Genomic DNA, 27,724 nt, shown 5'->3' with positions numbered 1-27,724 from the left:
AACGGAGCCCGAGCTTGGTGCGCTAGGACAGTGGAAACCCGAGATTAAGGTTGAGGTCAAGGAGTGGCTAGGGTTTCCTAAACAAGGGTTAGGGTTGCGTCGAAAGGAGTCATGTGATGAGGTCCTTTGTTTGTCCATGCTGACAGGTTCACATGAACAGGGGGACAAACTGGAAGTACGTGGTAATTTGATTCCGAGAAAAATAGGTACAAGGGGGTGTATCACTACAACTCGATCACTTTCCCTGGATTCATTATGCCCCGAGGGTCGAAAAGTTGTTTAATCTGCTTCATAAGCGCTATGCTGACATCGCTTTTCGAGAAATGCAGAGCATGAGTCTTCATGGCACCAATACCATGCTCGGCGGATATCGAGCCACGGTGAGATGCTGAAATATAGGCACAATTAATGATTACTCCGAACAGGTGATGGGAAGTCAACGTACCAACAAGCTCATATATGAAAGGCTCCAGGGCATCTTGTATTTCGTCCGTATATTGCTCAGCAATCACATTGAGATGGAGGTTGCCTTGAGGGCACGATGAGAGATCGATGATCACGGATGCATATAAAAACCGACTTACCATCACCAACGTGTCCATACCCAATAACGTGCTTCACAGCGCCGTCGTGAAGGAGTCCTTTGCTTCTCAGATGATCTCGTGTTACATCAACGACCTGCTTGAACGTTGATAATGGTACGGAGATGTCATATTTGTAGGCCTTGCCCTCCTTTGAAACGGCCTCAGTTACGCCTTCTCGCAACGACCATAAGGATGAGAACTGAGCAGGTGACTGCGAAAGCACGCCATTTGTGATGAGAGGTTGATCAGCTCCGAGCAATGATTCCAGTAAATCGTTCAATTTCTAAGGATGATCGCTGTTAAAGGTTCGTGCGGGGTAACAGACAGAAGCGAACCTCTTCATCATGATCTCGTCGTCCACCGCTAGTCTCAACGAGGACGAAGCATTGGGCGCCGTCAACTTCTTCCTCGGTCAGCCCCCGTCCTTGGCCATGCTTGACAGCCAAATCATAGGCTGTGCGATCTATGAATTCGAAGGCAGAGAGAATTTCAGATAGTTGTCGTTTCACTTCCTTGTATAATGGAAGAACGTTATCAAAATGAGGGAGAGCCAATATTACGTTGTTGGAAGCTTGCGGTGCTGGAGGAGTAAGGATAGAGACACCGGTGATGATTCCGAGTGTTCCTTCTGCGCCAATGAAGAGCTGCTTCAGGTCGTAACCTGTTATAAGAGTGAATCAATGAATATCTTAACCATGGGGGGGAGTAAACTTACCGGTGTTGTCCTTGCGCAACGAAGTGAGTTGATCGAGGATGGTCCCGTCAGGTAAAACAACTTCGATGCCCAAGACGGAGCCATGTAGTGAGCCGTAACGTAGAAGCCGAAGACCACCAGCATTTGTAGCGACATTCCCTCCTATGTGGCAACTGAACATTCACGTTGTTGAGCTGCACATGCTCAGAACGTGAGGTGCATACCTGCCCTTTGCCCCTAGGTCTAAAGGCATGATGTGGTGATGCGGCGCAATATAATCTGTCAAGGATTGCAAGATGCATCCAGCGTCTGCGACAAGAATACCTGATGAGAGAACGTGTCAGTGGATAGGCACCAGAGAGAACTGGAAGTGGGAATGACCGGATACAGGATCAAATGATCGTACTTTGTTCATGTTCGATAGATTGACGACTACCTCGTCATGAATTGGGACGCTTCCACCGACCAGACCCGTGTTACCACCCTGAGGAACAATACCAACGCGCCGTTCCCAGCACAGTTTGACAATGTCGCTGACTTGTTGTGTTGTCTTGGGCTTGAGTACTGTTGTAGACTTGCCATGATATTTGCCCATCCAATCATTGTTGTATTGGTCTAATTCGGAAGCAGCGGTAGAAGACGGTGGTAAAGTGGAGAGCACGGAGGATGGAGGGAGGATACTGGCGAATTGTTGGACGTCCTGCTCTGTTACAGGGTTGAGATGCTCAAAGGGAGCCTCTGCACTGTGCCATCGACGTGGCACGCAGGCCAGGCGTCGTGGAAGACAGCGACGAGCCAGCAAGAGAGACAGCATTGAAGTGAGTGAGTGCTATATTCAGCGGACGATTTCTCCGAAACGGCAATCCTGATGTGGCGTGGGAGCTCTCGGACGGCCTTGGGTCCAGTACGTCCGCTTGTCACGACTGCTTCACCTTCTCCGACCCAGAATCTTCCCTTTTCGCCAGATGTCCCGTTGAAACGACGTTCAGGCATTTTCTTCGCTCACGACCACGAGTCATCTTTTCGTTACCGGCTTACACGGCTTTTCTCACTTCTTCATTTCACCACCATCTCCATGGTTCACTCTGATGATACTGAAGATCACTGGAGCGATGCCCCAGAGACCCTGGACGACGACCGACCCGACCTTGACGATGCTGTTCATCAGGAAGCTGATATGATTCAGCAACACGACGGAGATACAACAATACGGGCAGTAGCAGTATCTGTCGATGCTGTGGACAAGATTGACCAGAGCGCAGTATCGCATTCTTCTCGAGGAGCTTCCATGTCCACGCCACCCCCGACCGAACCAGTGTCCGACGCTGCAAGTATCCACAGTCTCCCCGCCGTATACGTTACCGAACCAGACACCTCGCCCCGGCGGCCTTCACCCATACTCACCAATCGCGCACCTCCCAACAGTCCAGTGCCTCCCCCTTCGCCCTCGCACAGTAACATCTCGTCCACAGCTTCTGCTCAGCAAAGAAGGCACCGACATCGCTCGGCTGTTGAGGTCGGTTCCATAAGTGTTGGGGGGGTTGATGTACTAACCCGCCAGCACAGGCTCGGTCTTCGAACAGGCTTTCAGGTTTCTTCACTAATCTCATACATCGCCGTGAGCACGCGCAAGCCTCACCAGCCCCGGGAAGTGTGAGAGAAGCGTCAACGTCTTCTCCGGCGCCTCGAAACACATCACATTCCAGCACACCATCTCGATCGTCCTCACCGGCCCCGGCAAGACCGACTACGCCACCACCGCATCTTGCACCTCCAACATTGCAAGAACTTGGCTTGTCTTTGTCCGTCGTAACGCAAGACCTGTCGCCTTCGCACTTTAGTACATCCCCATGGAGTGGTGCTTTCTTAGGACCTCATTATTTACTCCTCTGCCATGCACAAGGTTTGGACATTTTGCCTCTGCAGTCTCCTCCTGCGCCACAGCCGTATGCTCTCGTTCGGCGTGTCAGCTTTAAGAGTGTAGTGGTTATGGAACAGCGTGGGGTGCTTGTAGCCATAGCTGGCAGGAGAGACGGTGTCAGAGTTTATGCTCTGGAGGAAGTGAAAAAGGCTGTTGAGTGGCGCATGGAGGTTGAAATTCGTCGAGAGCGTGAGCGACAACGGCGCGAACAGTCCAGGAAATCCACTTTGGGCACCTTCGAAGTGATTATTCCCGGTCCTACTCGGGACTCGGGAGATAAACTGAGGAAGGCTAGTTTATCCACACCTCCCTTAGGAGACTCCGTTATCAGAGGCAAGCTGGCCCGGAAGAGCTCTATTAGTTCGACTGCCACTGCTCCCCCTATGCCTCCCGCCCCTCCTTCAACACCACCGCTCATTCCCCGTCGACCTACTACACGATCTAAGAAACGACCCCGTACGAATCCCTCAACCCCCGTGACAAACAGCGACATCCCCGAACCTCTCGATCATCCACCTCCATACGTCCATTCACCTGAACCTTCTGTCCATGACACACCGCCTCGGCTCAGGCCGTCGACGTCTGTGATCTCTCTCCAAGCTCGTTCACGGAGCAGTTCTATATCTAACGTTCTCGCCGTTGCACCGTTTTCCCGCCGGAATACGACTGCAAGTCAGCGCTCCCGTGACCCCGACGCAAAACCTGACAGAGAAGAATCCAGTGACGATGAAGCCATCAACATCGTAGCTGCAGGGAGTAGCGGAAGTCAGGCTCTCGACGAGCGTACTAGCGCTATGAATGCTAGTAATTCGTCAGCGTCCGCGAGCGCCCCGTTGCCATCTGGTGATTCATCGATCGCACCTTCGAGCCCACGTCGAGGCCGACCCGCCAACCTTGATCTCAGCCTCGCTCGTAGCGGAAATATCCTTCCACCAGAACCCTCTCCTGCACCAACGTTATTGACTTTGAGACAAGCGCTGTCACACTCTCCATCGACCAGAACCACACGGTTACCTCAAGAACCTGAGCCTGCCACCGCAGTCCCGGAGGAAGAGGATGACGAGGACGATGTAGATGGTGAGATAAGCCTCGCTCAAGCACTGTTTGAAAGTCGAATACCGGAGTTGCCCCCACTTGGTTCAACGCGGCCGCAACAACCAATTATCATTTCATCTTCTCCAAACGTCCCCGCCGAAGAGGAGCCTTCAAGCCCTCGTACATCAGACGCACACTCGTCCGTGACGTCACGCCCGGATCCGGAGCCAACAGCGAACAGAAGACGGCGTTGGTCTCTTATGCTTAGTTCGAACCGTAGCACTCCCTCTTCACACTCTGCAACTGCTCTCACATCCCCTAGTTTAGCACCCTCTCCACCTCTGGTCCCCCGTGCTACCCGACACTCCCCTTCGTCTTCTTCCCTTGATGCCCGTCTCCACCAATCTTCTACCAGCACCCCGTCTGTGACACCTTTGCCGGAAACCCCTCCACTTCCTACCTCTAGCGCAAGTTCACCGCAAATATCTCAACGTTCGAGGTTTATACCCCGGGTAATCAGTAATGCTCTAGCTGGTAGACGGTCAGGCGATCAACCTTCTACTGAATCGAAGCATTCAGAAGCGGAGGTCTTGAGAAAGGCTTCCAACACGCCCATGTCACCGCAGGTACCTCCGCCCAAGTTAGAATACGTCAAGCTGCCGGGGACGAAGGGGGCTTTGATGATTAAGGCTGTGGAGACTGCAAAGAAGAGGTAGGTAATGCACCCACTCTACTACACCGTGATTAATCCTCCCCCGGCAGCTTTCTGGCGATTCTCTGTGGAGACAACGGGGAGAAAGTCGAGCTGTTTGCAGGTACCTACCGAACAGCGCTTGGTTTATCACGCACTTTCATTTTACCCGACTCTCCTCGGTCACTCGAGCTACAGTTGCAAGGTGATGATCTCGTGGAAGTCTTCCTTGTCTTTTCGCAGAATGTCTTCGGCCTGGAGCCGGCAACCGTTCGAGTCAGAGAAGTACGAATTGGGAGAGCTGAACGCAGAGCAGCTAGGAGGAGAGCCAGGGAGCTTAGGAACGGCGACGCAGGATCGAATGAGCCTGATGCGCCTGGGGACGAGGACACTAACGTTAACGTCAATATTGGAGTGTCCGTCTCGGTCCCCAGCAACAATGCAGATGATTCTTCATTGGCGACACCCAGTAGACATCCAGACGACGTGCCCTCGACACCTAATGAGGCAAGCAACGAAGCGACGAGCGCGTCAGCTACTTCTTCAGCCCAGGCTCACGCCGAAGAAGTCGTTGCGCTCGCTACTGCGCATATGGGACCATATACGAGCTTCCAACAATTGTCGTTTACCCCCAAGTTTCCTCTTGCCTCGATTGCGGACGACTACATCATTCCTCCCACATATCCTGATTTCTTGAACTATCGCCAAGAATATGAACCAGGATCGGATGAAATTAGCAACAACACGGATTTGTCCCAGGTCCAGTTCTCGCCTCCCGGACTTCCCGTGCCCGCCCCTGCTGTCCCTTCGAAGTGGTATTATCGGGATCCGAAGGATGTTGTACATGGTAGAGTTGTGTTCGCCGAATCCGTTTATCTAAGCTCACACCGTTTCAGGACCTTGGAAAGCTTCGTTAATGCAAGCTTGGTACAAGGACGGTTTGCTACCTCCAGATCTACCAGTCAGGCGGGAGGACACAGACTTTATGCTTCTGAAGGACTTAAGGCTTCAATGTGTTGACCCGACGCAGCCTTTTCATGCCTCCCGTTCCGCAACGGCATCATCTGCAAGAAATTTAGAGGCGGAGAAACCTCTTCTACCCCCGATATCCTTGTTAGCCCAGCCTCGGCACTTCGGTCCTCCAGCCTTATTTTATTCCTCCCGTGGAGGCCATAGTACTGCGATCGTGGACAATCGCGGACGATCCGTACTGAAGGGACGCTTCGTTTGGAGTGTTGATGAAGAAAATTCTTCAGTTAATTTCTCTGGACGCATGGGTGATATTAAGCGTCTGGAGGCCTTTGACGTTCAAGACCGTTCCGTCTTGATTGCTATGCGACAGGGTGGTTTGGAGGCTGTTGACCTAAGCGATGCCCTTCTAAAACCAGGGGACGAGTCACGAACAACGATACCCAACTTCGACCCACCTCCCTCTAACGTCAATCGACGTGGACCCTTTGTATGGAAAATTGGTACTCCTGTCGCTTCTTCGTCGGACTGCTCGTCGAGTATTCTGTCCTCGAAGATCAAGCCGAGCCATACTATAATTCCCGGAAAGCGACAGACTCTGCAATCACGATCCCCTGCAGGCAGGAGCGAATTTTCTATACATGATGCAGACAACGAACCGCACGAGGAAATGCTTTTTCTGGGCCGGAAAGAGGACGAGATCTACATCTGCGAACGCAATTCAGGCACTTTCCGGATTTTACGACTTTGTCCAGCACATCACGACGCTCCATTTGTTCCGTTTTAGGTTCTAGGTTGCACGGACTGACTCACCTTCTAAAATATGCAGTAGACTAGGATAAAATTAATTAGTTTGTGCTTTTAGCCCTTGCCAACGTTATGTAGAAGACATAATTCGGAAGCGACCAAGTGTACATGTGTTGTATTGCTCAAACCGCTCATTATAACTTTGCCTTCATATTATTAACCCGTTTTCTCAATTCTGTCTTTAAAATCTTCCCAGTAGATGTTTTCTGGGTATAAACGTCATTACATTAAACTAACTTGCGTGGAAAATGTGAAGACGTACGGGTAACTCGGGCACAACTTCTACCCACTCCGGACAAGCGAAGCCCGGCAAACGCTTCTTCGCATGTTCCTTCAGGTCTCTCTCGAATTCCGCATGCCGGCCGGCCCATTTTTCTGCGTGTTGTGGATGAAGGATTACGAATGCCATAGGGCGTTCGCCCCACTTAGGATGTGAGCGAGCTACAACCGACACCTCCAGGATATGAGGGTGGCTTGCAAGTTCTGAGACGACGTAGGTCAGCGGGAATGGATCGAGGACGACCCAACAACCTCTTACCTTGTTCAATGGCCAAACTGGATGCGTTCTACCCGCATTCTTTTAGTAAAAGTACCATGACGCACGGAAGACATACGAACCTCGCCTCCTGAGATGATTATGTCCTTACTGCGATCCATGATCGCAATGGACCCATCGGGGTGCATGACAGCTAAATCGCCAGTATTGAAGTAGCCGCCGCGGAATGCCTTCTTCGTTGCTTCGGGGTCATTGAGATACTACATCGGCGTTACATCAATATCTCATGTTTAGGGACAGAGGGCATGGACCGAAGGACCAACCTCTTTCATGACAATATTTCCCTTGGTAACGATTTCGCCAATGGTCTTACCATCTTTCGGCACATCTACAAGCACGACCTTGTCTAGGGGCAGGTCCGGGTCGGGCTGGTAGACGACACGCGCGACTTCTGCTGTCGCGAAGGTTTGACCCTGGCGAGCCATGAGCTTCGATCTATCTTCTAAGGAAAGAGTTTTCCACTCGGGATACTCGTAGCAGCGGGTGAAAGGACCGTATGTCTAGGTATACGTTCATTTTGTGAGAAGCGTTGTTGATATATGATACTTTCACAGACCTCGCTGCCATCGGAACGAGGTACTATGAGCGATAGCGTTGCGAGGTCTGAAGCAAATAGCTCACGTTAATCCATACACATGGCATGGCTTTATGCCTATCTTCTCAAGTTCGCTGATAAGATGGGCGGTGGGTGCAGAACCAGCGATGATAGCTGTTATACCGCGTTCGAGCCTCTTTGCTTTCGGATGGTTGAATATGCCAATCTGGAAAGGGCATCTGGAAACCAGCTCTGGGAGATCCAATCAAAACGCATACCTGAACTGTCGGTGCACCACAGTAATGCGTGACACCAGAGTGGAGGAAATGATTCCAGATAAGGGAGTAATCTACTGTCCTGAGCGTTATCTTGGACGAGTAATGAACGTCGGTTATTAAACAAGGTACACTGAATGACTCAAGGAGTACCGACCTGCGTCGCAAATGCAAAGACGGTGGCCCATGGATAGGTCCAGCCTGCGGCATGGAACATAGGCAATATCCTGATTTAGATTACTCAGTGTCCTTGTAAAACCTTGTCACGGAAAGACGTCACCAGAGATACGTAGAATCACGATTGATCCTGGAAGTAAGAGCTTCTAAGTAGTTTGACGAAGGGGGGTGACATCACCCACTGGCTTTCGAATGCGTTCCCTATTGCGGCTAGGTACGCTCCTGGAAACCCCAATGCAGTTTGGATCAATACTTCATAGAAATTAGCAAGTACGTACCTCGAAGTGTAGAGACGACACCCTTCGGCTAGTATTACGAATAGGAGCATGAGCTGACGCAATGAAGAAGCGTTTATAGCTTACTCGTCCTGTAGTACCAGACCTAGATAGAAGAAGTAGGAGTTAATCAGGAGAGAAGACCAAGGGTTAAGGTACTCACGTATAGCACAGAGTGGATGCCGCGTTTTCATTTGGTTCCGCTTCTAGTCCTTGCCAGCTTCTTTCGGCACTGAACTCTCTCCCTTTTGCGAGAAACTGCTCATATGGGTCGTCCGGCTTACCAGTGTCGTCGCAAATGATTACTGGTACGCGGACGCCTGCTAGTAGATGCAAGTATTCACGGTCGCATAACACAAGCTTTGATCCGCTGTGTTCAATAATGTATTCGACTTCAGTAGGCTTGAGCCGAATATTGATGGGCGTAAACACGCAACGAGCAGCGAGGAATCCGAAGTGTGCATCTTAAACAAAGGCAGAGCTCAATACCATGGAGGAATAGAGGGAGGAGAGGAGTAACCTGCTATCATTGGCCTACACAACGGGTCAGCAATGCTCTCCGTCAAATTAGCTATAGCTCACGAATTCGGGGCTATCACGGCTACCCGATCCCCAGGTCGTATACCTACGTGAATAAGTGCGTACGCGAGATTCTGTACTCTCTGGCACCTGGTTTCACGACGTTAGGTGTCGCTTTACTTGACCTAAGGATGACCAACCAGACGGAGAACGAATAGAACACGGGGTGCTCAGTGTCTGGGTGGGCAATGGCCAGTTTATTGGGGTATATCTGGGCAGCTCGGAGCAAGAAAGCGAGCGGATTCTGACAGACCCTCAGTATTTGAACTCGAAGTGGATGGAATGGGGCAAGTCTTACAAGGTTGTGCAAGTACACTGGTTTGTCCTTGGGGGTTACTTGCCTCAGTACAACATTGCGGGGTGGTATACTGGCAGGGGTAGGCTGGAAGTTCCTGAAAGCTGGGTGAGATGCTGAGGAGCAGCCATCAGCAATTGGCACCGAGTGTGTCGCTTGCAGGCGTACCGAAGGACATGGTGGTGGTTCACAAGCAAGAGGCGTAGGGTTGACTTCGGGAACTCAAGTACCCCAGATTTCTGCCGAATGGGGATAATTACTAGGATCGGAGAAGCGTGCGGCACCAAGATGTTCCTTCCTAGTTGGGACAAGCCGGGTTGGACCAGTCCACCTCGAAAGTTGGTATATAACGGAATGGCGGAATGGCGTCTCGCTTTATTCTTTTTCCTTTTCTCTCACCACCTAATCCACTTTCCTTCCGATCCACAGCCTAGGCGAAGTCCCAACTTGCTGGTCATTGGGTCACATCACATACTACCGTAATCACACATCATAGAATGGTCAGATGTACGCCATTGGCGTTCGCTTGGGCTTCTATCTTTATCAACGCAGTCGCCGGTATCTACCTCTCCCCGCATATTACGGTACTCGCTTAACGTCGTTTCCTTAGGCGATCCAGTTGATTGGGTGAATGTCAAGTACGTTCAAAGGGCGAGTTCACAAGGTTCTACCACAAAAGACGCAAGAGCCGCCATAGTAAATTCCGCGGACAGCCTGAACAAGAAAGGCCCATGGAGTAGGTGTAAAACACTCCATTTACCATACAGTCGTCCTTATTCTGTAGCTATCATGTCTGGTGACATATTACCACCAAGTAAGGACAAGAGAGATTATCTGAGTTTCGCTCCTTAGTGAGTATTCGCTCCTCCTGATTCATATGTATACATTGTATACTTATGGTTGTAGTCACTGGCCGGATTGTAATTGGTGCGCTACTGGTCGACAGCACCTCGCCCATGGCCCCTCTTCCCCCGACAACAATGAGGACGACGGTGTCGGCGATGACGACGGCCTGAGGGGGCCAGATTACTATGGCTCAAACCCCGCCTACTATGAAGTTAGCAGCGAGGAATCAAATCAGACCCATCCTCAAGCTACGAATGGGCGTATGCAGCGACGAAGACGGTCGTCAATCCTGCAGGAATCGCCCGGCCCTCAGGCCCAGGTGCCGCTTGGAACTTCCGTGGCTTTGCCAATTGCTACCTCAAGTGTCCTAAAGCTCACAACAACCTCGACTAAGACGCAGTCTGTAACTGGCACTCCAGGTCCTGCTGGCGCTGCCGCCAAAACTGGAACCAAAACCAGTAAGCAATCATGTACCCCTTCCCCTACGAAAAGCCTCGCGCCAAGTGCAAGTAAGTACAGCGCCTCCTTGACGAGTTCTTAAGTAGTTAGTGACTTACCCCAATCACAGCGTGGACGAAATGTCCTTACGTTGTCCGTGATGGGAGGGTCAATCCTGATGTCCGCAAACTCAAGGGGCCCCCTTCAATTCAGAGCGTATCTCAAGCTACTCTGTTCAACGCGCTAGCCTCCCAATTTTCCTCATCTGCATCTTTAAGTTCTTCTTATATTCAGAACGTGAATGATCTCATCAATGTCTTCTTCCTCGACTCCAAAACTGCCATGAATCCCAACGTCAACTTTGGTCAAATGGTGCGAGGTCCTGGGGATAACGGGCAAAGAGGAACGTTCACCGGCATCCTCGATATACGGGGGATCGTCAAAATAGTTAATGCCCTCTTAATCTTGAGAACTGGAGTTAGGAAAGGATCAGATGTCAGCCAGAGGGGAGAAGACGACGTACAATCCGTCGATGCTGCTATGCGGAGATGGGTATCTCAGTATGTGCGCTGGTTACAGACAAGTCCACTGGCCGAGAAAGCCGCATCTAGGCCGAAGTGCGTTATTCTATATTGAAACCGTTAAACCGTCTCTGATCTTGTTCGACGCAGTAATCACGGCAGTTTTTTTACAGCACAATTGGCGGCAACGCAGATGTTCCTCGGCGACAAAGCCGGCGCGATTCAGACGTTGACTTCATTCTTTGAAGGTAGCTTTCTTAATCAAATCGCCTCCTCTGGGGAGCAGCCTATGGAATGCGTTCGAACCCGGCCGTGGCACTACCGCAGTTTCAATCTGGAAGCATTAATCGTGAGTTTCATGTTTTTCGACAACGTCTTCTTGGTAACACTGAGCGAACGTAGACAAACGCAAAACTGGGCGATCAACTAGGTGCCAATTTTTGGGCACACAAGTCCAAGTACGGCGCCACAATCCAAACTGCTGTGGATTATACGATGGGCCTTGACCCGGGGAGAGAAGATCCTAGTGAACTGGTTCCACACGTCGCTGCTGTCGCTGCCGCCTATGGGGATCCATCTGGGAAGTATCAGGACTTTATGAAGAAGTACCAACCGGATTACAAGCAAAGGGCATTCTGGTTCTATGATCAAACCAGCGCTCTGCCAAACTCTCCCGCTGGCAAGGCTTCAAGGGGCGAAGGATCAGTGAAGGAAACAGATGTGTCCGGTCACCCCGCAGCCTCCTTTACAGTGCCGCCCTTCGCATGTCCCGAGCAGTTCCTCTATGAACCGTCCGGGGCAACGGAATTCGACGATGGTCTTTTCTTCTCTTGCGCAGAAATTGCTCCTTTCTATTAGCATGAATGTTCGTCGTACATACATAGTTTGGACCGAAGTACTCTTGAAAGAAGTGATCGCGCGAGGTGTTTAGCGCCCTTAAGCGCCAACATTTACCAAACAATGACAAGCGCAGCAGCCTCTCCCTCTCGCCACCAACTCGTTATTCCACTTTGCTCTCACCTCTATCACCCATGGCAGAAGCTGCGTCTGGATCTGCGGACAAATCCGTCCAAGTCAAGCTCGTCCTCCTAGGTATGCTCTACTGCCGTGCTGCTCGAGGAACGTGGTTATCTTGAATGTCTCTGTCTTCGAGCCACGAGATTTTCCTTGTCGTTAGCACTGTACCAGTTTGAGCAGTGCTCATTCATCACATTTATTCTGCAGGTGAAGCCGCCGTTGGCAAATCATCAGTCGTGCTGCGATTTGTGAGGCCTTCCTAAGAACGAATACCTGATTTGTGACTCAATGCTTACTCTTTCTTCCTAGGTTTCGAACGAGTTCCAAGCAAACAAGGAACCTACCATCGGCGCCGCGTTCCTTACGCAGAAGTGCAGGCTTGAGGATCATGTATTGCGCTATGAGATTTGGGATACGGCGGGGCAAGAGCGCTTCCATTCACTTGCTGTGCGTCTTGATGTGTTTCCATGAACACGTCAACTGACAAGCGCAATTAGCCCATGTACTATCGCAACGCCCAGGCGGCCGTGGTTGTTTACGATGTGACGAAAGCCAGCAGTCTGGAGAAGGCGAAGTCTTGGGTGAAGGAGCTGCAACGGCAGGCAAACCCCAACATCGTCATCGCTCTTGCTGGCAACAAAGTTGACCTCGTCCAATCCCCATCCTCCTCCGCTCACCCGGCCTCGTCATCTGAATCTGAGGATGAAGCTGACGATGCTACCGCCACACCAGGAGAGACTCCCGCTTCAAGCGGTGGCGAGCCGGAGGGTCTGCGACAAGTTCCTAGGGAGGAAGCGCAAGCCTATGCTACCGAAGCTGGATTGCTGTTCTTCGAGACTAGTGCCAAGACTGGCGAAGGTATCGTTGAACTCTTCACGGAAATTGGTATGTTGCACAACACTCTTCTCGACCAGCCAGTGAATTTGTTCTGTAGCTAAGAAGATTCCAATTGGGACTATCCTTGCTTCCACTCGCGGTGGTGCTGGGCGCGCTGGCGCCAATGGCGGTCGGGCAGGTACGGGTCAAGAAGGTGTCAATTTGGACGAGAATGCAGCGAAGCCTAAGGATGCATGCAATTGCTGAGCAGACGTTATGTTTGCTTTTCACGCCTATCACGACTCCTTCCTGTTTATCATCCCCCTGATGTCTTTTGCATTGACGCCTCATCTATATACTTGCGTCCTTGGTTGTAATATGCTATGATACTTCTTATTTTGTAAGGACCTATGCCAGTGTTCTAGAGTCAAGTCCTTCCGAAAATCCATTTGTCCGTTCACTTCCTAATCTACATAGGGAGGCGGGCGTGTGACATGTTCTTGTTCTTGAGGAACACCTAGATAAGGAGGAGGGGCGTGTCCATGAGACTGTTCATGTAAGGGGGGAGGTAGAGGGGATTGCAGCCTCGGTATATCTACGGCAATGTAGCCTGGCTGCGTGGGCGGAGAGGAAGGATGAGGCGGAGAGCCTTGACGAGCGACGCTTGGAGACCGGAAATCTGAATCTATGGACGGGGGTGGATCAGACGGATCGTCCATAGCTGGCGGGGGAGGCGGGCGGTCCGCTCGACCAGACATTTCTTCGTGTTGATCTAGAACCAAGCCAAGTACTTCCATGGCGTGTTCGGGCTCACGAATATCAGCTATTTCGGTCAGGTCTGGGTCTCGAGACGCCATAGCCAAGGAAGGAGGAGGCGTTGAAACTCTTTGCATCCCTTCAGAATGCCCATCGAATTGTTGGTCAGACGTAAAGCCAAATTCAGTTCCCTCTCCGACAATCACTGGGGCCATCGAGAGATGGTCGTGGTCAAGGTCGCTGTCAGGTAGGATGATCTCTGTTTCTGATTCTTGAAAGGTTGGAAGTCGATTGGATGTTGATGCTTCTGCTGCAGAAGAGAAAAATGGCGGAGGCGCGTCGCGCTCTTCGAAGGGAGGAGGAGCACCGCTCAATAAACCACTCGGTCCAGCCTCAGCGCCGGTGTCATAGTGGGGTACTGAGTCTACCTCGTCCGCACGAACAGTACGAGCGGGGGGTCGATCGTGCTTCTTTTGATAAGCTTCGTCAACTGAGTGCTCGACCTCCGGCAGACGCGCCGGAGGTGGTAATATCGTGAGTGGAATTGATATCGTGGAGAGGCGCTCCGTCCTGCTAGCCATGTCCACGAATGACACGTTGATATCCAGTCGAAATGATATAGAATGTAGAACAGTTGTCTGGGAGATGGCTGGACACTCTGCATCGCTCTCGAGCAGGCCGGACTCCGTTGGAGGCAAGTCCATCTGGAAATCCGCAGGAGAGCGCGATGGCGACTGATGCAGTATCAAACGCAGTTGGACTGCTCTTGATGAATGGAAACGACAAGATGCTCCTGAGCGACCTATCACCGTACGGTATGATGACCCAAAGAAGAAAGGTAGATTGAGGGGGTTTGAGGACGAGCCTTCTCCGTGGTCTTTGTCGTTGTCCGAGGTTGTCCGAGTAGTTGTTGTATCGACTGGGGGGTCATCAACTTCGGGGTTGGAATCATCGTCGTCGCCCTCCTCTCTGCGCACCTGTACGGTCCGCACTAGCTCTGCCATGACGTTGCGAAGCCGGAGTCCCTCATTGACAATTAGATCTCGAGGTGGTGGTGGCACAGTGATATAAACAGGGATCGGTTCGCCCACTTTGAAGGTTGACCGAGGAATCTCGACTTCGACGCGAGCGGGATCATCAAGGGAATGGAGTTCTGGTGACGCATTCAAAGAGTGCACATGTGAAGAGTACCGCTTCGTGTGGACAATTAAGGACTTGGTTATCGGCTGTCCGGCAGCGTCCAGTGGTTTTAGTTCGACCGTTAATACGTGCGCAAGTGAGGAATGTGATGTACGGATCGACTGAGGCGTATCTGGCGTTAAGGGGATGGCGAAGAGGAAGCTTGATGGCAACGGCGTCGGATTCGAGCGCGAATACGAGTACAGCACGACCTCCGAGAATCCAAGCTCAATATTCCGGCCGTAGGCTGTCTCATTACTGCTCAAGGACACAGATCTGCAAAGGGCGATCAATGCGCGCAGTTGACAAGAATGAGACGCAGGCAGACTCACAGCTTCTCCCAAGCAAACGGTTCAGCACCCTTTATCTGAAGCTCACCTTCGACCGCAGCTCTCTCACCATCGGCACCCAGAAAACCCTTTTGGAAGTTTATGGTGTCGGCTGAAGGAATGATGAGGATCTGTGGACCCGAATCTGTCAGCGGCGGCGGCTGATTGGAGGATGGCTGATTGGCGTCGAGGACATCGTACACGGGCGGGGGCACGTCTGAGGCCATGAAGGTCGGTGGCAAGAGGCAAGCTGAAGGATCATGTTGCACTGGAAAGCAGTTGCAAGGTGAGTCAGCCGGCGGTAATTCACTGCGCGCCACAGAGCTTCCACAAAATCAAGTAAACGATACAAAGCAAATACATAGACCGCATAAATAGAGTAGGCCTGGTTACTCTCATATACAAATCAGATATCACCACAGCCTCACTCGACGCGGGCCAGGCTCTCCAGTTCGTTGAATATTAGCTCGTCCATCGCCACCTCCCGTACCATCAGCATATCCCATGCTATGCCCCGGTAGCCACCAAGCAGACCCGTGCCCTTGTCGGAAGCGTTTTCTCCAGCTTCGCTGAAGCCCATACCAAACGACAGAGGTGGTACGGTGGTTGACTTCGTCGTGTCGAACAGGTCCTCGCCATCGTCGACAATCTTCATTGTCTCGATAATTCGACGCAAGCAGATCACGAATAGCTGGCGGTATTCATGCGACACCATCAAAAACTTTTGAACCATTCTGAACATGACACCGGTGAAACCCAATTTGCGATCGGCCTTTATACGCCTCTTCAGTTCTGGCGGAGAAAGGAAGGCGAGCGAGTAGAGGCCCAGAATGGCTTTCTCCACATAGCTGAGCCAGCTCTCCCCCCGCTGAAGCAATTGGAAATCTGCATCAACCACCGGAAGCCTGTGAACGAGCGACTCTATCAGCCTCCAAAGTCCCACTTGAGACACCGCATGTGCGAAAACTTGACGGTTTCCGTCACTTTGGCTGATGCGAGTCCAAACCTCCAAGGCAACGTCAGGCAATGACGGCGGCCCGAGACGCACATTTGCTGGAGCGCCAGCGACTTGTACACACGCTAAGGGTGACACGGCTTCGGTGGGATCGACGAGATAAGACGAAATAAGGTCGAAGACACGATTAGCCATGCGGAGTGTGGGTTTTGATGGAGGCATCGTCGTTGGAAAGTGTGTCACGTAAGCGGCGGTCTCGAGGGTGTAGAGCGTGTCTTTGCGAATGGCGATAACATCCCCGATAGACAGCACGGGCGATGATGCGCGCAAAGTCCCACCCGCGGACCGCTCAACAGAGCACAATCGGAGCATTATGTCAAATAGTCTGTCTTGACGTGCGATGTATTCCAGGTTATCAGCTATAGTGGTCAGATTCCGAATGATGTTCATGACGGTGATGATGAGGTTGGCCGGGCGGGGTCGAGGACCTAGACTAGAGTCCTTGGCGCCTTGTTTGGGATGCAAGACCGCGAAGGGTTCGGTTTGAACCTCTTGATAAGCATTCACGAGCTGACGATGTGTAATGATGCTGGAATCATCGAGTTCATCTTTAACGCCGTCCATGGCTTCGCCGAACCCAATGTCCTCCATGAGGTCCAGTAACTCTTCGAAGAGGTCGGTACACTGATAGATCGGGAAGCCTGATCCAGGCGCCTGACCTCGCATAGTGGAAAGAAAGGTGAGGGTAGTGAGGGCGTATGACATCTCGGTTGCCAGCCTCGAGCGAATCGACATCGTTAATCCTTCGATATCGACGATACCCCAGTCGTTGATATCGCGCCATGGACGCCGATGGTGCAACGTGGCGTACTCCGCTTCAATTATTCGTAGGTCGCGTCCCCCGCTGGTTTCTATCTCCCGCGCGAGTGGGACATACTCTATCTTTCTCCGCGATGGTTGCGGACGGGCTCGAGGTGGTATGGGCATAGGCGGTGCCTGGGAGGGAGTGGTGGTAGTAGTTCCTGAAGGTCCAACTGAGTTTCGATCCACACCGGGACCCACTGCCGACTATCCCCACGATTTCAGACGTCGAAAGAACAATCCCACAAAGTGAATAGACTTACGGAATTTGCTTCAGGCGGCTCTGACCCTGCACAATGATAGATGATTATCTTTGTATATGCACGGAACATCTAAGTTCAGAAACCTTACCTGTCTTCTGCTTCGCCCGTTTGTTGTCACTGTCTCCGGATTCTAGCTTCCTTTTCAAACCTTGATAGTCACCATCGAGCACGTTGACATCGGGCGCCTGTTGGGAATCTGAAGATGAGTTTGTCGGGAACTTCTGAGGGGTTCCTTGCGTAGGAGTTCGCAAGTTTGAATTCTGAGTTGCGGCCATCGGCGTGTGTGGTGCATTGGGTGTCTGGGGGGCTTGGAGGCGACTGCCCCCAGTGGATCCCTGTGGTTGTGGCCCAGGAGTAGAGGGAGCCATCGGGGTGTTTTGTTGATTTGGGCGAGGAGACATGCCATGGTTTTGTTGTCCGGGTTGACCAGGAGCACCCGTTTGACGAGCGGCGAGTTGTGCCTTGCGCTGCTGGTCTTTCATGTTCATGTTGTAGGCCTCTTCAAAGGGGTACATGATGGCCCCATAGTGCTGCGACAGAAAAGCAGCGACGGAAACGGAGTTGCCTTGAGGTTGGGGTACGAATTCCGGTAGGCCGAGTTGTTGTAGAACCACATTCCACGAGTTGTTGCCATTGACCTGCGTGTTCCCCGTGTTCAACTCGTCAGAAGGAGCTGTTGGATTTTAACGTACCGAACCGAATCCTCCAAGCTGGAGTACCATAGACCATAGCCTCATCAAATCGATGTCCTTTCCTACTATCCTCAGCACTCCCGGCTCACTTATCATTCCCTCAAGAGACTTCCATTGTGTGTTCATGGGGTCATAGGCCGGATTTGTTGTGACACCGGTGAGCTGAGGCGGCAAAGGAGTGCTGCGCTTCTGATGTACACTTGCGAGGCCATTCAGGAACTGCTGCCTAGATTTCAGCATGGCGGCACGCGCTGCAGGATTTGACTGGGCCATGGCGCTGGGAGAATCGAAGAAGGGCGGGTTTCCTGCCGAATTTGGGGTGGCCTGGGGCAGAGCATGATTATTCGTCATATGGAGAGCGTTTTGGCTTTGGATTAGGGAATGATTGTTGGCCAGAGGATCGTGACCCATGGAAGGGGCAGCCGGGATATTAACTTGGGGAGTTCCACCGAGATATGCTCCCGAATTTGTTCCGTTCAAAGGAAGCGACGCTGAGGGGACAGACGAGCGTCCGTTCATCATTCTGGCATGGCTTGCGGCGTTGAGGGCAGCCATTTGCTTGGCAGCCTGAGAAGGATCTAAATTGAAGTATTGGGCGGACTGGTCGAAGGCAGGATTTGGGTTTGACGGGGCGAATGAAGAGATTTGGTGCTGGGCGCTGTTGTGGACGTTGTGGAGGCCATTGGAAGAGTTTTGAGGTCTGCAGCGACGACGCGGATCAGAACGACGGGGCGCACAATCCCCAGAGACAAAAGGGGCTCACAGCATGGGGACCAGCTCAAGCCGAAATTTCAAGTCGAGGTTCAGAGCTACTGTTGGACTGCAGCTGCTGGATATGGAAGGTCCCTGCCACTGGACGCCTCACTGATGGCCCAGCGACGCTAGTTTCCTCATTGTACCGTACATCCATGGACGCTCTCTTCAACGCTCAAACTCAGTCCTTCCAAAATCCATATCATATCAGGCGGCTGAAATTGCTGCCATTTCCTGCGCGTCGAATTGGCTCCGGCAGTTGCACCAGCGGTTCTTCTGTCACACTCACGCCCTTGTGACCGCCGCTTGCTGTCCCGCATGAAATTTTCTTCCACCGCAACCATCATCATGCCCAAATCTGAAATCGACGACATTTTTGCTGGCAAGGGCAAGGCAAAGGCAAATGACCCCACTCCATCACCATCACAGTCTCTTCCAGCTTCCAAGTCATCAAAGAAGAAGAACAAACGGAAATCCAAACCCGAGGTAAACGAACAGCCTCAGGTCTCTTCTTCCAAGAAGCGGCCACTGCCAGAAACCATCGTGGACACCTCTACCACGCTCGGCAAGCGCCCCAAAATTGAGAAACGACCATCAGCAAAAACATCATCGAGTACACCTCGCGATGACATTGACAGGTTTAACGACTCGAGGGGAACCAGCTCGAGCAAGTTATCCCCTTGCTGTGCAATCTAATATTTCTGACTCGCATCTCGTAGGGAAAACGACAGAAGAGGGCTGGGCAATCTTCAAAGAGGACGAACTTGGAATCAATCCCGAAGCCGGAGGTCAGTGTCCATTTCTAGCTCCGTTGCATGCTCTGGGAACACTGATCTAGATACGCCGGAGTGCCCATTTGACTGTAAATGTTGTGAGTGTCCTCACCCCGAAACCTCGCTACGCGCTAACTTGTCCCCTTGCAGGTTATTGAGTTTGAGCTTCCATATATTTGGTCCAAACCTACTTTTCCCTTGCATCCGACCCTATTGCTCTTCGGTCATCCTTGAACCGTATCATGCGCTCGGAGTGAGAGCCTAATCCCCTCAGCCGCTGTTGGCATCGTAACACACGAAGCATTCTTTCATCTCGTTGAGTGTGATCTCGTACGAACCCAAATGAGCTAGCCTACCAAAGTTCAGAGGCAGCGCAATGAAATGTGAGTAACCCCATACCTCTGTTCTTTGCTTACGCTGATTTCTCGGAAAGGTGTCTATAATTTTATGGTTCCAGTTATTCGCGGTGACGTCGGCTCTTTCGAAGCCTCCTCTGTCGCTCTCTGAGTAATGACTTGTGGAGGTCAAAAAGTAGCCAATAGTAATTCTTCCTTGGTATATCTTTACGGCGAACCCTAGCTTGTTGAGATACTGGTTGTTAACCACATAAACTTGGAATACATATTCATTCACACAACCACATGCATTCCTATTCTCGATGCCACGATCCGACAGCATGGTTAAGTGCTTGGCTACCCAACATCGTCCCACCGACAGCTACCTAATCGTCGTCGTCATCATCATAATCCACTAGGGCCTCTTTCTTATGGCCTAACTCTTCAAATGGATCGCCATTCGCCATTGCATTCTGGGATTCCACCGCCTTTTTGTTCCGCTTCTCCTCAGCCTTGCGTTCCTCCTCAGCTTTCTTCGCCAGGTACGCTTTGCTGCCAACGACTTTCTCCGGGTTTTTGCAGATTTTCAACCGTCGATCGATATCACGTACGTCATTCACGTTCGGTGGGTGACCAAAATTGACGATCATGCTCTTGATGGCTTCAACAGTAGCGTCCAGAGCCGCGGGCGGAGTCCCGCTGCCTGATGCTGACAGTTTACTGTGAGACCACCGAGCTGCTAGGTCTGGGGCGACGAGGGATGCAGCGGCCAACGCGATCTGCGATGGCGTGTAAATTAATTCGGCGTCGGTCAGTCGTGATTCGCGTATATGGGCCAGTGCTGCATCATATAGCTGCGACGGGGGAGGATCTTCTGTTTGTGCAGCTGCTGGGGGAAGACTCTGGATGTCCAGGACGATACCCCACAGAGCGCGATGGGCGTGCCATACGGCAAACTCGAACTCCAGGCTTTGAGCGACAAGGAATTCAAGGTCGAGAACGTCCGATGGCGATGTTTTTGGTATATGTGTCGTAAAGGCTTCCAGTGAAATTGGGTTATTGGTAGTTTTGGCCGCCAGAAATAGCGTGGTCAACCTGATAATGCAACGTCAATATTATATCAATCAGTCATGAACTTAGACATCGAGACGCACATAACATTCTTCGGATGCCAGTCCATGACCGTATTCTTGAGATAGAATCGCTTTAGGTAGCTTATTGCAGTCGCCTCGACTTCGTCTGGAAATCGGAAATGACCGCACAGCTGCGATATCTTGGACATATACAGTTTCACGAGCAACTGCTCCTCTTCCCAATTGAGAAACGCGATATTGGCTGACGAGCCTGGCTAAGTCTCCGAGATAGTAAGAATACACGTCCTACACTATCAACATAGAATCGCAACATACCTCGTCCGCCTCGAACGTTGCGCGTATGGCATCTACGGCGGCTTCGTTCATCGAGGCACGCGTCCGTACGAGTTCGTCCACGGAGAATCGCCAGTGCTTGAATTGCGTGCTGGCCTCGTATAAAGGGATCTTAGTTGGCTGCGTGGGCTCCTGCTCTGCCAATGTCGCCGGCGTTGCAGCCATCCTTCCAAGTAGAGAGAGTACGGAGCAGACAAGTAGTCAGTAAATTTTTCCCACGCAGGCCCGACTATCACTCCGACAGGACCGAGCTTGAGGAACGTTCAACGTTGCTACTGCTCCCGTTGATGATTTTCATTGATATACCCAGATACCCAGAATGATGGACTAACGGACAGCAACGCGAAGGACCACCATCCCCTTCATTATAAACCACCACCATTTCGTTCCGTAACTCTTCCATTCCTTCAATTCACCACTCATTTGAACATATGCGATGATGCTGCCAGCGCGCCGTTGGTGGACTGCAGCGCTTGCGCTGTGCCTGGGCAGCGAAATGCGCGCCGTGGAGGCCTTCCAGCTGGTGAATGGCCAGATGGTCACGGACGGGTTCTCGATAATCAATAGTCCACAACCTAACACGTTAGATATTCGCATTTCGCAGGTCTACAGGGAACTTGACTTCGTTATTTCAGGCCCGTTCATGATAATATTGTCATATCAGTGGATGTAAGTGAAATTTCCCCACAATTTATAGAGACCATGTATCTAACTCCATGGTCATAGGTGTCATCAAATGGGAAGCTTCAGGCCCCGTCTGCTATTGACAGCCTAGAGATATACCTTGTCTCTGACGCATTGAACGTGAACGTCACGGTCACCGCTGGTCCTGGTTTCTTGCAAGGGGAACAAGGCAGCACTGTCAAACATCTGAACTTCCGCCCACCACCATGTGCTCGCGATGGAGATTATAATGTGGGTATACGTTGGATTCATGGTCAGCTATCAGGCTTAACAAATAATCGTTACCCCTAGCTCACGTTTTACGAGGCATCGCATAATGCGGACGGCAACTTCTTTGTCATTACAGCGATCCCTGTACGCGTCGACCAGACTCAGAACTCCCCCACTGCCTGTAACGCCAACGACCTACAAGTCCAACCTCAGGCTTCGAGTCCGCCTCCCGGAGGGAATCCATTCCTGGCCTCCAATTCCGGTGGTAATGGAGTGCCTACCGTGACTTCCTTGCCAGGAATTACTACGGTTACAGTATCTGCTGGACAGACGCGTACCCAATTATTCCCTTCGATGACCTACCAAGGACCTTCCGACCCCACTATGACTCTCGTCTTAGTATCACAAGTCGCGACCATTACTGAGCAATCGAATGGACCCGCTACTACGGAGTAGGTACGGCTTTAGTTTCCGAGATCTCCACCTCATCTATTGTTCGCAGGATCGAGGTGTCCACCACCACTATCATGACCTTGACAGACCTCTCGAGGTTCCTACCAGTGAGCGGCGCCCAACCCAACGTACCTTCTTTATCCATGCTTCACTTCGTGCTTGCGGGTGCCGTTGTAGTATACAGATTAATGGACCATCACATGAGGTAGAGTGCACAAAATGTATATACATCAATCTGCTTGATTCTTTTGCCATGCTTTTATCCAATCTACAATTCGCGAGACATTCGATTCGATGTCTTCCATAGTCTCGCTTTTTAGCTCGATCACAATCTCTGCAGGATACGACTGTCTTGCTTCTTCCAAGACAACTTCCATTATCTCTGCTTCGTTGTTTTCTTTTATCTTCTTCACTGGGTACCCTCTGATTGTGAACATTTAACAAACGATCGTGACCAATGCAGAGGGTCTAGATGCGCACCTTTTCTCTAATCGTTCCCATAATTGTGTATGATCGCACCGTAGGACAATAACGAGATCAGCCCATCGCTCGGGGAAGAGCTCGCATGTGTGCCAGTCGAGGATGAGACCACCCGCAGACGCCAATGGCTCGAGCTCGTCCAGAAGCTATTCGTGAATCAACAGATGCAAAGTGTGAATTTTGATGCTGTCACCTACCCGATCTTCGTCTACTGTGTAACTTTGCCACTCTTCATCGTACCCTTCATGTAGGCCCTTTTCTTTTACAAATTCACTGACGTTGATGTTTTTAAGCGGAATCGGGGACGCCTCGGCCAAAAACTGTGCGTGTGTCGACTTCCCAGTTCCAGGTGTCCCTGTAAGGATTATAACTGGTGCCTGTCGTTTGCCTGATGCCATTCTGTATTTTGGTTGATTTTGGTCAACTTCAAGTTGCCGAAACTGATGGGGGTTTGATGAATCTGCTGGCGTGCAGTTGGGAAAAAGATCAACTTGGCTTTGTTTGCCTACTTACCCCTGGCAGCCACTCCTGGAAGCGAACTTTATAGTTACCATCCTGTCCTGGAAAAGACGAAGATCGGTACTTTAATCGCTGGGGAGCGCATATGTTATGGTGCGTCCCGTCGGGAATATCCTGCTATTGCTGAATTTGTAACCGCTGCTTGACGACACAGAATATTCTCCCATTCCACGACATGAGGCGCCTGCATTGGAACCCAGGCCTGACAATAGGCTCGTCAGGTGGACAGTAAGGTGCTAGCCTACTCAGGACGTGTGAAGGCCTACCGTCTACGGCGCGCGATCAACCCACCGGAGTCACCAGAAATGCCGTGTGACCAGAAAATTAATAACTCAATCTATGTTTGACATTCGATGAGCTCTTTCCTTCCGCTCCGCCATCCAAATCCCTTACCATCGCTATGAAGGCCTCCTGGAGAGGACGTCTATGAAATTTGACAGCCTCTAGCGATAACCACAACATCTTCATCTTACTCTCATTTACCCCGCCTTTCTTTTCAATCTCGCAAGTAATGGCATCAGTATCACCCGATAATGGGATACAATCCGGGGACTCGTGTCCCGCACCAACTCCAACATCGAACTCGAATTTGCGACGGCTATTTCCACGTATTACCCCGCCGCCGACACCCTGCACCACCAACGAAGTCGTGATTCATCTAGCTACCACCGTAGTGATTCCAGACTATAACCGCTATTTCGCCCCGACACCTATTGCCTCCTTTCAGCCCTCCTACCTTGCCTTAGCAGATGGTTCCCTCGTCGCCAATCCATTTTTCAAAGATCTCCATGATTCCAATATCTCTCTTCTGGTCACCGGCATGCTCGCGATGTTATTCTTGCGCAACATATTTGTGTCGGGTGACTATATCCACCGAGGAGGAGTGAAGAGGAAGACGCTATTTTACTGGCTTTTTATCAGCCAGTTGCTGGCCCCCATCTGCTTTATACCTGAGATTACAGGCTACCTTGACAAGAGCGTCGATTGCATGATGTGAGCCGCGAAGGGCTACAATAGTAGTTTGCTCTAATCACTCCCGTTGGTCAGGGTATTGTGCATGTCACGGATCGCATCATCGATATCCCTCAGTATATTGGTATGCGCCCATACCAGCAATCGGCGGCTTTAACTGACTCCAAATAGATCAGCGGAATCCTGGGATATAAAGCGTATAAGTGCTTAGAGGACTCCAAGATCGTTCTGACTGGCTTGGTCGTCTTTACGGCCGGTTCTGCGACCTTGACGCTGTTCGATGTCCTCACATTGCGTGCTGTCCGCAGAATATCTGGTATGTTCGGAGATACAGACATTTCAAGCATGCTAAACGTTGCTCAGGCGGATGCACGCGTACACCGAATCTTAAGTATATAAAATACTACTCGATCGTTCAATTTGCTGAATCCCTCTTCATTTGTCTTTCATGTATGTTTTAGTCGATTAATCTGTTCGCTGTGCTAACACAAGGGAAATGTAGTTGTGTATGCAGTCTATAGGGCCTACCAATTGCCCGCTGCTCGTGGCCGTGTTTCCTTAGAGTTCTCGGAGAAACCCCCCAGCGACAAAGCCGACTCTCCTACCGGCTGGCAGACAGCAGCCCGACGAGGGTGGTGGGATTATGTGCCAAATAGCGCGAACTCTCGCTCACCAAACGACAATCCGCCGCCGCTGCCCAATAACCTGAAGTGGTCAGATATATTCTCCCAGCTGCAACCGCAAAGGCAAAGAGCAGGTTCAGAGGCCAAATTATTGCGACTCTCATCAGTCGCCGCTTCACCCTCTATACAGACACCTCGTTCTCCAGCCCTGAGAATCGTCCAGCCCAGCACCCTTGGGCCCAAGCACGTAGAGATCGACAAACCCAGTGAAGGGCGCGGTACTTCGCCGGTTCCTTCATCCCTTAGCCGCATTAGTAAATTTATGCCACGGATGATCTTGTTTCGTACAGTTATGAAGGACGAGGTAAGTACTATCATCAGCCGTCTTTTCAGCCGTCAACTCGCCCCTTTCAGCTTTGCTACACGGCCATCATCACTGGAACATGCGTGCTAGTCGCAATTTTATCCATAATCGGGTTGAATCTTCAAAATGGTTTAACTGTCAACGGTTGGATATTGCTAAATTGTGCGTCTCCGTTCGCTTTGTCACGCTAAACCGTTGCCCATTTCTAATGATGTTTCATTCAAGGGGGCGTCATCTCTGCACTAGCCATACATAGCTTTGGCAGGGTGGTGCGGCGAAACGAAAGAGATGCCATCCTTCAGCATCCTACCACGTGGGATTCAGCTCTCAGTGCAGACAAAGCAACCGCTGAAGCTTATTGCCGAGGTCGGTGTAGACGGCCATGGACGCCTGTTAGCGTGGCATCCCACCGTCGTCAATGGCAAGGCACTCCGCCTCCCAAGGAAGAGTCGGATGCTCCAGACGATCCGTTTGCGGACCCGAGTCATCCGAGATTCTCTCAACACTCTTGGAGCTCGATCCTGGCCGGCGTAGCCGAGCTAAGGACTCCTTCGCCGACCTATTCTGTGGGCTCTCTGACGAGGGAGCCGTTGCAGAGCGACCAAGTTCTTCTGCCATCGGTCGGAGACGATTTCCCTACATCTGGGCGAACAACGCCAGTCGTGCCTCACGATGAGTCAGATGGGACTCTCCTTCAAGATTTGCAGAACACTATATGGTGTGAGCCCCGCGTGGTTCGCGCACGGGACAACCCAATAGATCCAGTGAGCAAGATATAACCAAGACTTGACTTTTCTTCCTTCCTATGTAACACACGTATGTAGCTTTCTCGGACCTAGTTACTAATGCATTAAGTACAAACCAATCAACTTCTTTCAGCTTGCCCGTTTTGTTTGATTTGACTACACATAACCGTTCTCACCAACAGGTGTTCCTTCTTGAAACCCACGACATCCGTTCTGCGATAGTAAGCGCTGATGAGAACATACTTCCCATGAGATTTTCTCACACTCGTACTTCTTCAAGATATCCATCATGGACGATCGTCTCATCGACGTCCTCCCAATTCGGTTTTCGAACGCACTTAGCCCGAAGGTTGTTGTTCACCAGTTCCCACTGCTGACCCGCCCATTGCAAGTACCTCCATCCGCAGCTGCAGTTGGTAAAACGATATCCGCCAGGATCAAACCAAGCGCCCGGCGAACCGAGATCCATGTACCAGCAGATACACGGCCCGAAGTTTGGAACGACGAAAAGGCAAAGCAGCTCGGTGCTGCGAGGGTAACAGATGACCTTGAAAAAAGTAAAGAAACAAAAGCCTCAGAGGAGCAAGAACCACGTCTCGCGGAGGTCCGTCTCAGCAGTGAGCAAATCGCTCACTGGGGTACGCCGATGCTCGGGATGATTAGAAATGGTGCACACCTACGCAATTATAGCAGAGAGTTCCACTTGGTTGACCCTGTGCCTAGGCGAACTACACCTTCACCCCATATCCGAAACACACCAATTCCGACCGACACTCACTTATCTCGATGTCTTCTCGCGTAAGAATCGACGGTCGCGAACCGACGACTCGGACTCAGATGATGGTCCCCCACCTGACCCAGACGAGGCTCCCCCGGTCGTGGCTGCCAAGAAAGAAAAAAAGGGAGCAACGGATGCTAAGGAGATACAAGTTACTGCAAGAAAGACCGATGACAAGGGAGGTCTGCAGGCTCAAAGTGGACTTTCTACGGCTCGCAGAGAGATGCTCGCAATTATACGGGCTGAAGAAGACGAAGATTGGCTTGATCTTAAGTACCATGATACCAACGTAGGTGGCCCTTCAACTTGCTGGAATAAAATCCTGATGCTTAGCACAGACTACGGAGGCTGCGGATATTTTTGAATCTATGTTTTCACAAAATGAGGAAAAACTTGTATGCACTACAGATGCTACCACTTTCTTGAACGCCATAGAGGGGTTGTCACAATAATACATGCGTCACAGACGCGACCTGTAACAACACGCGTCGCGTGACTTACCCCAGGTTCGCTTGCCGACTTACTTCCACCATCGTACTCG

The 27,724-nt window shown here is 51.2% G+C and overlaps 12 protein-coding genes across 12 annotated transcripts; 6 read left to right on the top strand and 6 right to left on the bottom strand.

The window, feature by feature from the left end:
• Window positions 1–224: 224 nt before the first annotated feature.
• On the bottom strand, window positions 225–2,092 carry PC9H_003804 (uncharacterized protein; the record flags this gene model as incomplete). Its single annotated transcript, XM_036773396.1, has 7 exons — window positions 225–388; window positions 446–529; window positions 585–867; window positions 920–1,245; window positions 1,300–1,451; window positions 1,503–1,602; window positions 1,660–2,092. 7 exons carry the CDS (start codon window positions 2,090–2,092, stop codon window positions 225–227), a joined length of 1,542 nt encoding a protein of 513 aa, XP_036634869.1.
• A 261-nt stretch (window positions 2,093–2,353) lies between these two features.
• On the top strand, window positions 2,354–6,681 carry PC9H_003803 (uncharacterized protein; the record flags this gene model as incomplete). The annotated part of the gene is made up of 4 exons (XM_036773395.1): window positions 2,354–2,794; window positions 2,845–4,946; window positions 4,997–5,772; window positions 5,822–6,681. The coding sequence occupies 4 exons, from the start codon at window positions 2,354–2,356 to the stop codon at window positions 6,679–6,681; spliced, it is 4,179 nt and encodes a 1,392-aa protein (XP_036634868.1).
• Window positions 6,682–6,835: 154 nt separating this feature from the next.
• On the bottom strand, window positions 6,836–9,571 carry PC9H_003802 (uncharacterized protein; the record flags this gene model as incomplete). The annotated part of the gene is made up of 17 exons (XM_036773394.1): window positions 6,836–6,907; window positions 6,964–7,184; window positions 7,240–7,267; window positions 7,320–7,457; window positions 7,521–7,757; window positions 7,893–8,018; window positions 8,071–8,160; window positions 8,225–8,294; window positions 8,348–8,374; window positions 8,427–8,466; window positions 8,523–8,550; window positions 8,607–8,625; window positions 8,683–8,983; window positions 9,145–9,188; window positions 9,239–9,342; window positions 9,397–9,509; window positions 9,562–9,571. The coding sequence occupies 17 exons, from the start codon at window positions 9,569–9,571 to the stop codon at window positions 6,836–6,838; spliced, it is 1,668 nt and encodes a 555-aa protein (XP_036634867.1).
• A 319-nt stretch (window positions 9,572–9,890) lies between these two features.
• PC9H_003801 (uncharacterized protein) lies at window positions 9,891–12,056 on the top strand (the record flags this gene model as incomplete). The annotated part of the gene is made up of 7 exons (XM_036773393.1): window positions 9,891–9,951; window positions 10,004–10,129; window positions 10,178–10,244; window positions 10,300–10,748; window positions 10,808–11,294; window positions 11,349–11,547; window positions 11,601–12,056. The coding sequence occupies 7 exons, from the start codon at window positions 9,891–9,893 to the stop codon at window positions 12,054–12,056; spliced, it is 1,845 nt and encodes a 614-aa protein (XP_036634866.1).
• A 173-nt stretch (window positions 12,057–12,229) lies between these two features.
• PC9H_003800 (uncharacterized protein) lies at window positions 12,230–13,298 on the top strand (the record flags this gene model as incomplete). The annotated part of the gene is made up of 5 exons (XM_036773392.1): window positions 12,230–12,290; window positions 12,423–12,463; window positions 12,525–12,662; window positions 12,713–13,100; window positions 13,150–13,298. 5 exons carry the CDS (start codon window positions 12,230–12,232, stop codon window positions 13,296–13,298), a joined length of 777 nt encoding a protein of 258 aa, XP_036634865.1.
• A 197-nt stretch (window positions 13,299–13,495) lies between these two features.
• PC9H_003799 (uncharacterized protein) lies at window positions 13,496–15,522 on the bottom strand (the record flags this gene model as incomplete). Its single annotated transcript, XM_036773391.1, has 2 exons — window positions 13,496–15,242; window positions 15,299–15,522. The coding sequence occupies 2 exons, from the start codon at window positions 15,520–15,522 to the stop codon at window positions 13,496–13,498; spliced, it is 1,971 nt and encodes a 656-aa protein (XP_036634864.1).
• A 197-nt stretch (window positions 15,523–15,719) lies between these two features.
• On the bottom strand, window positions 15,720–18,834 carry PC9H_003798 (uncharacterized protein; the record flags this gene model as incomplete). The annotated part of the gene is made up of 5 exons (XM_036773390.1): window positions 15,720–17,318; window positions 17,375–17,400; window positions 17,463–18,012; window positions 18,067–18,766; window positions 18,830–18,834. 5 exons carry the CDS (start codon window positions 18,832–18,834, stop codon window positions 15,720–15,722), a joined length of 2,880 nt encoding a protein of 959 aa, XP_036634863.1.
• Window positions 18,835–19,137: 303 nt separating this feature from the next.
• On the top strand, window positions 19,138–19,857 carry PC9H_003797 (uncharacterized protein; the record flags this gene model as incomplete). Its single annotated transcript, XM_036773389.1, has 3 exons — window positions 19,138–19,486; window positions 19,539–19,607; window positions 19,658–19,857. The coding sequence occupies 3 exons, from the start codon at window positions 19,138–19,140 to the stop codon at window positions 19,855–19,857; spliced, it is 618 nt and encodes a 205-aa protein (XP_036634862.1).
• A 456-nt stretch (window positions 19,858–20,313) lies between these two features.
• Window positions 20,314–21,519, bottom strand: PC9H_003796 (uncharacterized protein; the record flags this gene model as incomplete). The annotated part of the gene is made up of 3 exons (XM_036773388.1): window positions 20,314–21,022; window positions 21,082–21,275; window positions 21,337–21,519. The coding sequence occupies 3 exons, from the start codon at window positions 21,517–21,519 to the stop codon at window positions 20,314–20,316; spliced, it is 1,086 nt and encodes a 361-aa protein (XP_036634861.1).
• A 271-nt stretch (window positions 21,520–21,790) lies between these two features.
• On the top strand, window positions 21,791–22,910 carry PC9H_003795 (uncharacterized protein; the record flags this gene model as incomplete). Its single annotated transcript, XM_036773387.1, has 5 exons — window positions 21,791–21,936; window positions 21,990–22,023; window positions 22,081–22,269; window positions 22,330–22,700; window positions 22,751–22,910. 5 exons carry the CDS (start codon window positions 21,791–21,793, stop codon window positions 22,908–22,910), a joined length of 900 nt encoding a protein of 299 aa, XP_036634860.1.
• Window positions 22,911–22,931: 21 nt separating this feature from the next.
• FAP7 (factor activating pos9) lies at window positions 22,932–23,579 on the bottom strand (the record flags this gene model as incomplete). The annotated part of the gene is made up of 3 exons (XM_036773386.1): window positions 22,932–23,124; window positions 23,182–23,327; window positions 23,379–23,579. The coding sequence occupies 3 exons, from the start codon at window positions 23,577–23,579 to the stop codon at window positions 22,932–22,934; spliced, it is 540 nt and encodes a 179-aa protein (XP_036634859.1).
• Window positions 23,580–24,211: 632 nt separating this feature from the next.
• Window positions 24,212–27,635, top strand: PC9H_003793 (uncharacterized protein; the record flags this gene model as incomplete). Its single annotated transcript, XM_036773385.1, has 11 exons — window positions 24,212–24,693; window positions 24,748–24,796; window positions 24,844–24,988; window positions 25,036–25,122; window positions 25,175–25,659; window positions 25,710–25,821; window positions 25,885–26,423; window positions 26,588–26,626; window positions 26,686–27,073; window positions 27,129–27,472; window positions 27,522–27,635. 11 exons carry the CDS (start codon window positions 24,212–24,214, stop codon window positions 27,633–27,635), a joined length of 2,784 nt encoding a protein of 927 aa, XP_036634858.1.
• Between the last annotated feature and the right edge of the window lie 89 nt (window positions 27,636–27,724).

The sequence above is a fragment of the Pleurotus ostreatus genome (assembly GCF_014466165.1).
Source record: "Pleurotus ostreatus strain PC9 chromosome Unknown scaffold_2, whole genome shotgun sequence".
In the NCBI taxonomy this organism is placed as follows: domain Eukaryota; kingdom Fungi; phylum Basidiomycota; class Agaricomycetes; order Agaricales; family Pleurotaceae; genus Pleurotus; species Pleurotus ostreatus.
The sequence above is the reverse complement of the archived record's forward strand: the minus strand, read 5'-3'. Positions and strand labels throughout refer to the sequence as shown.